The sequence below is a fragment of the Ahaetulla prasina genome, chromosome 2 (genome assembly GCF_028640845.1).
Source record: "Ahaetulla prasina isolate Xishuangbanna chromosome 2, ASM2864084v1, whole genome shotgun sequence".
In the NCBI taxonomy this organism is placed as follows: Eukaryota; Metazoa; Chordata; class Lepidosauria; order Squamata; family Colubridae; genus Ahaetulla; species Ahaetulla prasina.
Genome location: NC_080540.1, coordinates 134,181,764 through 134,191,916, shown reverse-complemented (window position 1 = coordinate 134,191,916; position 10,153 = coordinate 134,181,764). Strand labels below are relative to the sequence as shown.

At 36.3% G+C, this 10,153-nt stretch overlaps 1 protein-coding gene across 3 annotated transcripts in view; it reads left to right on the top strand.

Annotated features, from left to right (window-relative positions):
• ASPSCR1 (ASPSCR1 tether for SLC2A4, UBX domain containing) overlaps positions 1-9,911 on the top strand; it is an 89,595-nt gene extending 79,684 nt beyond the window's left edge. The window contains exons 13-16 of one of the 3 annotated variants that reach the window (XM_058167002.1): positions 4,207-4,258; positions 8,817-8,886; positions 9,133-9,328; positions 9,758-9,911. In XM_058167002.1, coding sequence (XP_058022985.1) covers positions 4,207-4,258; positions 8,817-8,886; positions 9,133-9,328; positions 9,758-9,829 — 390 coding nt within the window. In that variant the 3' untranslated portion in view covers positions 9,830-9,911. Of the gene's footprint in view, positions 1-4,206; positions 4,259-8,816; positions 8,887-9,132; positions 9,329-9,757 lie in introns of those variants that run through there. The other 2 variants (XM_058167003.1, XR_009153217.1) reach the window with 2 other exon arrangements.
• Positions 9,912-10,153: the final 242 nt, after the last annotated feature.

The following is a 10,153-nucleotide window of genomic DNA, read 5'->3' as shown; positions in this document are numbered from 1 at the left end:
AAGAAAGAGCAGTTCCAAATATTCAAAAGCTATAGGCATCCATACCATAAAAGCAATAGGGAATGATTCACAACTTAGAAAGTTTCTGTCAATGAAGAAGTTGGAAATTGCCTCAGGTCATCCATTTTCATATAATAATTCCAAGGAAATAAGAGTGAAAGTGGTAAAATGACTCTATCAAGCAGTGCTATAGAAAACAGAATTGAAGATGGGTCTTGCCAAGGTGGATTAGGGAGGAAAGAAGGCGTGTGTTCTGTCCCCCACCTCAGTCCGGGAGGCACACGAACTGACTCAGTTAGCCAGCAATTGAGTCCACGGCAACTATCAGCTCTGGCAGCAAACCAGCGTTCGTCTGCCAAGGATTTCTTTATCTCTTGATGCCGGCGTAGCAGAGCTCGTTACCGGAGCAACCAGGAAGTCAGGAGCAAACAGCAATTCAGGCCAAATGCTCAGTCAGATAGTTCAGCTCAAGTTTTCTCCAGTCAGTTGATTTGTTCGTCACAAAGTAGTATAGCAGCCCCTCCTGCTTTATACCCTGTGGGGTGTGGCTCCGTGACTCAGCACTTTCTAGGCCTGCCCCACCCCTGCTTCTGTTGTTCCCGCCTCTCTTGTCTATGAAACCTGGGATCTAACCAGGGGCTGATTGTCCACAGCTGGGCCTGGAAGCGTTTCCTGGGCGGGGGGGGAGACGGGAGACGGAGGCCTCGTCACCTGCTCCACCTGGCCTGCCTCTGGCTCCTGGAGCTGAGCCAGAGAGGCCGGCCCTTCAGAAGGGAGCCCTGACGGCCCTTCCCCCTCACTCTCTGAGTCACTTTCAGGCAGGGGGCCAGGCCCGGGGGGGGGGGGGCTGGAGCCACAACAGTGTGGAGATAAGTTGTTTTTTCTGTATATCCCTAGGTTGGTTGGATAGATACATGTATTTAAATCTTGTGTCTAAGAAAAGATACCAAGAGGTTCAGGCTATCCCAGAAACCCATACATTATCATTTTGTTATCCTGCACTTGATTGGGTCAAAATCTTACATGCCACATACATTTTTTAAGCATAGTGTGCTTTGGAGGTTGCAATAAAATATACTCAAAAAGAGACAATTGATGCCCAAATGAGCATGCTGTGTGCCTAGCCTGGAAAAAAAGAGCAAGCTATGGATCAAGCTCTCTGAAGAGAGTTTTTATTGGCCAAACTCTAGGAAAGAAAATAGATTTTGGGGGGGGGGGGGGAGGTGGTGGCTGAAATTTGTGTGCTCCTGAACTGCTGTCTCATTCCTTCAAGTCTCTTCCAATTAAAAGCGCTTTGGTCTGATGTCTTGCCAGTGCTGGGAATTGGTTGGGGAGGAGGAGTTGGAAAGCTAAAGCTGGGCTTATTTGTCAACTTGTGAGTAAAAATAGGGTAGCAGATTGTGTATGTGTATGTGTGTGTGTGTGTGTGTGTCATAAGCATTTGTACTGCGTGTGTCTGTCTCATTCTTGGATTGTGTTCCTCTGTGCCCGCTCTCTCCCTCTTCTTTGTGTTTCCCTCACAGGCTCTGCCATGAATTTTCTCTGACCCCTTGGGGCCGTTCCCACTTGAAGCTTTGAAGTGTGTGCCCAGAGCTTGATTGACAAGGAAGTTTTAGTGGCGGCAACTGGAGAAACTGAAAAGGGCAGGGCTTTGAACTAAAGGGCTTTGAGCTCCGAGATGCTGCGCTTAGTTATCTCCTTCAGAATGTTAATTATTCATCACGATAATTGGGCAGGAGAGAAAAAAAAAGAGAAGAGGTTATTAAAAAATTCCAACACTAACACACTACAAAACCTCATTTTCCAATTCTGTGGCTGGCGTGAAAAGGATAGTGTGTGTGCGAAGAAGCTGAGGGAGAGTTTTGTTGTTGTTGTTTTCCTTTAATCCATTCTCTAAATAGTAGGATCCCTTCAGATGAAGACAGCGGAAACATCAAAGCTTTTATAAGAGTTTTCTTGGAGTTTCTTAACTGTGTCTGGTACTTTTTTAATTAAAAAGTTTACGAACAGCCGCCTTTGTGACTGGCTTCTGGTGACGTTAGCCAACCTTGTGTCCCAATGTCTGGGAGAGAAAAATATTTTAAAAAGACTAATAAATACTGTTTTTGACACTGCAATATCTGGTTGATGCTCTGGAAGATCAACCAATGAATGGAGGACCCATTCACTGAAAGAGAGACGAATCTAGCTGCCATGCAGACACAATTCTTTAGAATTCTTTAGAGTCTAATATTGTACAATATCTCATGGTGAATTACTAAAGTTTGTTATTTTCAATATCCATTGCTATACCTGGATTTTTCCAGTATCCAGATATCAGCAGAAATCATTTCAAAAGTAGCAGTGTGTTTATACTATTCTAGTAATTAAACGAGAGATCTGAAAATCCTTTCTTTATTAATGTTTTTAGCAGTTTGTTAGAAGTAAAAATCCTGCCTATATTCGTTGCATTTTATTCTGCTGCCGATTTATGCAGTTTAGAAATAATTATTTCACTGCTTGATGAGGTTATTTTGGTAGTGATCTTGCTGCTCAGATATAGATTCAGATTATTTATAAGAAACTTAAACTGTTTTTATTTTAGAATAATTTTTACACACACATACACACACAACTTTCCCAAGGTAAACATTTTATGAAATTAATATTCTTAAAATTAATAATGAAAAATTCTTCCTCTTGTGTCTTGTCCCTTTTCTTGCACTTTACTCAGACGATTTTGGCGCATGTCTATCAAAAGCTGTAAAATCATGCATAATAGCTATATGGTAATAACTTTCTCTGCATTTGTTGACTATATCATAATTTTGAATATAATAGGTGAGAGTTCTATACCCAACAGATCTACACAGGGAACTTCTCTGCTGCAGAAATAGCCTGTTAGGGTCATTGCCTAGTTACCGAGTTTAAAATCCCACGTGTGTAATCTACTGTATAGATCTGTCCTAAAAACTATTTCTACTGATATGGTAACATTAGCAAGCTCTGCAAAGATATAGTGTGTCAATGTATTTACGCTTTATTCAGATTGAAGATTAAATGCTATATAGTATATATATTTTACTGTAAACTACTGAGAGTCTTGCAACTGTGGTGTATATACATTTGTTAGATAATTAAAAGAAGAAAATGACTATTACAATTCTGAATATTTTGTCTAGTACGCTTAGATGGGTTTAATAGGAAACTGGCAAGAACAGTTACTTCTGAGAATGGAACAAATACTGAAGGAGGTTCCTCTTATGTGTATATACATTAATATTAATGTGTTAATATATCATTTTATTTATTTAAGGCATTTTTACCATCATCTTTACTCAAAAGGCAAGCAATTTTCAAATAACAAACATAAACTAGTTCTTGGCCTCTAGTTTACAATGTACAAAATAGGTTGCGCAAGAAAAAAAATGATAGGAAAGAAGAATAAAAGAACATATAGATAAGCACCAGTTTTTCAAGAAACAATTCTTACGACAATCGGGGTGGAAAAGTTTCTTTTCCACATACCATTCACAACGTTAATGTAAAAATTATTTTCAGGATCTGTAACTAAGAAATCTGTGAATGAATAAACATTTGGGTTATAATGTTGGATTATATTATGATTTATTTATTTATTTATTTATTATTTAGATTTTTATACCGCCTTTCTCCCGAAGGACTCAGGGCGGTGTACAGCCAGATTATAAAAAACAATACAATATACAAATTTAAAACAGAAAGTTAAAATAACATATTCTATAAATGGCCGAAAATTTTAAACCATCAAATTTAACCCATAACATTCATAAAAAATACCCCAATTAAAATTATTTAAAATTCAAAAAGTTTAAAAAAATTTAGGCCAGTCCCGCTTGAATAAACAAGTGCGTTTTCAATTCACGGCGAAAGGTCCGAAGGTCAGGTAGTTGACGTAAACCAGGGGGAAGTTCGTTCCAGAGGGTAGGTGCTCCTACAGAGAAGGCCCTTCCCCTGGAGGCCGCCAGCCGACATTGCTTGGCGGACGGCACCCTGAGAAGACCCTCTCTATGATTAAGTATATTTAAAGGGTCTTTTGTTTTCTGAATGGAGGTTTAATTTGGTATTCCTAAGAGAAATAGATAGGGTCCCATTTCACATCTAGGATTAAGATTATTGCAATTTTAGAAGAACACTTGCAGCAATTCTTCTGTTTATTCGTATCCTCTGATTTCTCTACTATTGCAGGCTAACCTTTTCCCTGCTGCTATTGTATATTTTGGATCTGAAGTGCACAAAGGTGAGTAGTTGTGTCTCCATAGTACAGGCTGCATAGATAAATTGTGAAAATCTTTCTGTGATATGCAGATTTTAAAAAAATTACCCCTGGATTATAGAGGTATTAATAAATGTATAGAATATCAGTTTCTATGGACGTTTAAATCAGAGTATGTTTCTTTGGATAGCTGCTGGAGTAGCCACTCCCATGTGAAAATATCAGTAAGGGAAATATCTGGAAAGTGAAATAATAGGGGATAGGTCCAAGTAAGAGTTATCATCCAACTCATGGAATCTTAGCAGGGGTCCAAACCACTCTGTGTGTGTGTGTGTGTGTGTGTATTTGTTTGTTTTAATCCTGTCATACAGGTAGTCCTTGACTTACAACAGTTCATTTAGTGGCCGTTCAAAATTGCAACAGCACTGAGAAAAGTGACTTATGGCCGTTTTTTACAGTTATGATCTTTCCAGCATGCCCATGTTCATATGATGAAAATTCAAATGCTTGGCAACTGGTTCATATTTACGACGGTTGCTGTGTCCAGTGCGATCCCCTTTTGTGTCCTTCTGACAAGCCAAGTCAATGGGCAAGCCAGATTCACTTAACATTTGGGTTACTAACTTACCAACTGCAGTGATTCACTTAACAAGCGTGGCAAGAAAAGTCGTAAAATGGGGCAAAATTCATCTAACAATTGTTTCACTTAACAATAGAAATTTTGGGCTCAGTTGTGAGCATAAGTTGAGGATTACCTGCACTTTTACAGAAAAGATATTCAGAAGCAAGGCAAAAAAGCTGCAGGATACTGTTTGGTTGGTAGTGATATAAACTGACATCTGTGAAAGCATCATTTATTTACATCCTCTGCAGCTCAGTTTTAGTGCTTGGTCTAAAAATTGGCAACTCCAAATTTCAACCAGCAAATGCTCAGTCTTACCTTACAGACGACCCCCATCCCGTTAAAGACCTTGGAGTTTTCATGTCAAATGATCTAAGTGCCAAAGCCCACTGCAACTACATAGCAAAAAAAGCTCTAAGAGTTGTAAACCTAATTTTGCGTAGCTTCTTTTCCAAAAACACCACACTACTAACCAGAGCATATAAAACATTTGCTAGACCAATTCTAGAATACAGCTCACCTGTTTGGAACCCTCACCACATCTCTGACATCAATACAATTGAACGTGTCCAGAAATATTTTACAAGAAGAGTTCTCCATTCCTCTGAAAACAACAAAATACCTTATCCCACCAGACTTGAAATCCTAGGCTTAGAAAACTTGGAACTCCGTCGCCTTCGACAAGACCTAAGTTTAACTCACAGAATCATCTATTGTAATGTCCTTCCTGTCAAAGACTACTTCAGCTTTAATTGCAATAATACAAGGGCAACCAATAGATTTAAACTTAATGTAAACCGCTTTAATCTAGATTGCAGAAAATATGACTTCTGCAACAGAATCATCAGTGCTTGGAATACTTTACCTGACTCTGTGGTCTCTTCCCATAATCCCAAAAGCTTTAACCAAAAACTTTCTACTGTTGACCTCACCCCATTCCTAAGAGGACCATAAGAGGCGTGCATAAGAGCACAAACGTGCCTACCGTTCCTGTCCTATTGTTTTTCTTTTCTTCTTCCTATATATGTTTATATGTGTATATACTATATAATCTTTTTGTATGATGTGACAAAATAAATAAATAAAATAAAAATAAACATGGTTACAAAATGATTGCCATTGAGAAAGAAGTGTAGCATTTCAAACCCTCACCTGCTCCTTTATTCTAGGAACGTTTTTAAAAAATAAGTGAGACAGAATTGAGTATCCAGGGAGTATCTGCAAGAAGTCCACAGACTTCACTTACACGCACGCACGCACACACACACACACACACACACTCAAAAGTTTTAACAACATAATAAGAACTAGTACAAAGTAAAGTAGATTGATAAAGAAGAAAGAGAAAGGGAGAAATAAAAGAAAATGCTAAAAGTACAGAAAAGAAAAAAGTAGAAGAAAGTAGAAAAAAGAACATAGCAGGAAGATATAAAGAAGTGGCTTCTCATCTTCACAGCAGTTATACGTACAATTATACTTCAACCTCTCTCTAGGGTTACATCATGACTCTTCTTTCTATAGTCTATCAGCGTAATCAAAACCATAAATCACAAGTTCATTTTTTCTTTGTGACAGAAAAAGTCTAGAAGAGGTTTCTCATCCCTAATAAGTGTACTGTCTTGTCCCTAATCAAATACTTTATTAGATAATTTAACCATCTTAGCAAGTTCTGTCATCTTTCTAACCTTTTCTCCACTGTAGAAATGTTCTAGTATTTTTAATTGTAATATATTTTTTCTCTTTGAATTGTAAGCTGCCTAGAGTCATTGATTCAGATGGATGACTATAGAAATTGAATGAATAAATAAATATGTAAATAAAAAATGTCCATAGCTCATTTTCAACAGTCTCTTTTCTAAGTCCTGGGAGGAAATGTTTTGATTTCAGTTGAACATTCATCTTTAAAATCCTATCAGTCACTATATGTATTTGAGTCTGTTTTCTGGTGTTTTTATATGCCCATCAAGCATGATAAAATGACCCTTTCATTGTTTCCAACATAAATTTGAAGTACCTTTATATATCTTCTAATTTCATTTTCCTATACCTACAACGTATCATTTTATAAACGTTCTCTTTAAGATTATGACATAATGTAAATTTTAATCTTTTTAACCATATATTTTCCCACTGTTCCATCAGTATATTATGTCCAAGATTCTTAGCCCATTTTATCATTTAATCTTTCACTTGTCCTTCTTCATTTTTTTCAAAAAATTACATTTTAGCAATTACATGTTCATCATTTGTATACATTTCATTTCAAATTCTGTCTTACATTGTGTATGTAATAGCACGACTTCTTTTATTACTTTAAAATTTTCTGGTAAAGGTAAGCAATAAAACTATTGTCAGCTAAATCTCCTTGCCTCCTTGTTCTCTAGATTTTATTTAAAATCCCTCTTGGTAATATTCTAGTATCCCATGATATGTTAAATATTCACCTATTTCTTATCTATAAAATGCTTCATGTGCTAAGAGTTATAAAGGTGTTTTGGGGCATAGCTTGGATTTTTATCTATTCCGTATTCTCAATATGGCATGTCTAACATAATGAAATGTACATTGACTTTATTATATCACAAGTATCCATGTCATCCAAATCTCAGGACATCTCCTTCTAACTCTAAAAGTCATCCAAACCAAAAACATGCTAAAAATGCTATCCAGTCCTTCTCTTTCCTTTGTATTTGTAATACCTTATATTTAAGTTATGATTTTTTCCCCTTGCTAAACAACTTATGTATATCTTTTTGCCATTTTTAAATGGTACATCCAATTTAAAAACAAGTATCATCTGAAACAAAAAAAATTCTAGGCAAAACATTCAATTTTTTAAAACTTTTTTCTTAATTTTAAAACCAGTTTTCTCTAAGAATTCTATTTGAACATTTGTTTTCTTAATTGTTGTTACCATTTTGATCTTCTGATTAACTTAATACCTACTAGCATAATAAATATTTTAATTTCCCATTAATTTTTCTATTTTCTTTAATGAATCTACCAAAACTAGCACAAATCATTAGCAAATACTGTCAACTTAGAAGTTTCTACTTTATTCTGTACTCCCACATTTCTCTTTGCCTTGTCTCTTTTTATATATTTTTATATCTCATAGGGTTTTGCTAGTTCTCATTTAACAGTTTTGTATGCTTTCTTAAATAGATCAAATTTAATAAAATTCCAGAACTCCTATCTTCCAAAAGGTATTCCAGAATTTTAAACAAGAAGGACCATTTCAAATTGTCAAAAGCCTTCTCTGCATTTAAGAAAAACAGTGCAGCTTGTTTCACTTTGTCTACTTCTGAAGTAAGGCAACTTCAACTGCACACATTCAATTAAATTGAATGAACATTATATTTTAAATACTTTATTTTGCAATTATTTTAACCACTGATAAATACTAGTGTAGACTATTACTTCAAGCTATAATTTATTTTCTGTCCTGGAGCAAATATTTATGTAATACTGGTACATTTATCTTAAAAGAATATATTGATTGCCACAATTCAGTAAGATAGAAGAGGATTGGTCTACAAGACTGATTAGACTAAGACATTCCTGAAGATTGAAAGTAACAATTAGTTCTCTCTCCTAATGGTGCAATTTATTAGAAAATGGTTAATGGCCTAAAACTTCAAGAACTAACTGACAAGAGAAATGTATGTGCAATCTATTTGGCAATTTTATTTTTGTTAATGCTCGTCTTCACTTGACCAGTTCACTGAATAAGATCTACGATAAGAGGTATTAGAAAACACAAAATCTCAGATGTTTACAGATGTCTTTTGTGTTTGAAAAAACTTCTAGAGTGTTAGTCTGGTTTGAGAGGTCATTTTATAAGATACATCAGTAGTTACATTTTTGAAGCGTGTTATTTCAAAGATTATACAAAGACTCTAATGTCTTTGCATAATATGTTACCTTATTTAGAAAACCTAAAAATGTTCATTGTTACAGATCACTATTTGAGGTTGGATCTGCTGGAATCTGCTGTGTCCCCTTCTGAAGCTGACATTTTAGTAGCTAGGTAAGTAGAAATTGTCAGTTTATTTCAAAGATCAGAATTTATCAGTTGGCAGAGTACAGACAGATGTTATCTTACATCTGTCTAAATTCCATCTGGATGATGAAAGGACCACTTATTTGCAAACCCCACGGAGACTGAAAGAAAATCTGCACCTTTGGTTCTTGCATTTAGCTCAACATGCAATTTATTGTACTTACATATGGAGAGGAACCAACATGGAAATCTAATATTTATCTTTTCTTCCAGGCGGCTGTCTAAACTGGTAGATCATACAGCTCAACGTTTGGAATCTGCTCCTAGCTCCTCACTTATATCAAATGAGGCTAACCAAAATACAGAGCATTCAGAATCAGCAAATCTTGAAATACCACAGCCACAAATAAGGAGGGCCCCTACTGGAAAAGTGCCAAAGTGGCTGAAGTTGCCAGGTACCACCTTACATGTAATAGGAAGATACATACTTTTTTTCCTCCGAAAAGAGAGATCCAACTCTGTCTTCACACCCATAACTCCTCCACTTTGTGTGAAGTTATTCCCAGCTGTTGACCTTCATTGAGTCCAAACTGATTGCCCCACCCCACCCCACCACTTTAGAACAAGGGTCTCCAACCTTGACAACTTTAAGACCTGTGGACTTCAACTCCCAGAATACCTCAGCCAGCAAAGCTTTAAGACTTGAAGTCCACAAGTCTTAAAGTTGCCAAGGTTGGAGACCCCTGCTTTAGAATATGAGAATGTATATGATCCATATTCTTCAATATGCTAATATATTATCTGGATTTTAGTTTGAAAATCTATTTATTTGGAAAAGTTCATGAAAGCTTCACTGTGCAAACTCATTTGCTATTGTTGCCTTATGTTTGCATTTCAGGTGGGAAGAGATGAAGAAGTGGTAATACCTGCTGCTGAAAGATGCTTTGCTTGGTTGAGATGCAACATTTAATTACCATTTTCTGCTTCTAATAACAAGCTAAAATATATGACCTACAAATGATATTTCAGAATAAAGTTGAATGCTGTTTCCATTTGCCAATTCTGTTAAATTGGGAATGAATGTCGCCTGCGTTCTACAACAACATTGACCTATACAATGTATATTTGGATGGTGTCGTAAAGCAAGAGAAAGCACAGGCTTTCTGTGACTTCAGATCACATAAATGGAGTAGGTACAGAAATTCAGGCAAAATCATTTGTCATCTTTTTTGTGTGGATGCTGAGAATTTCAAGAACATGGTACTCAGTGAGAATCTATAGCCGCTGGTAATTG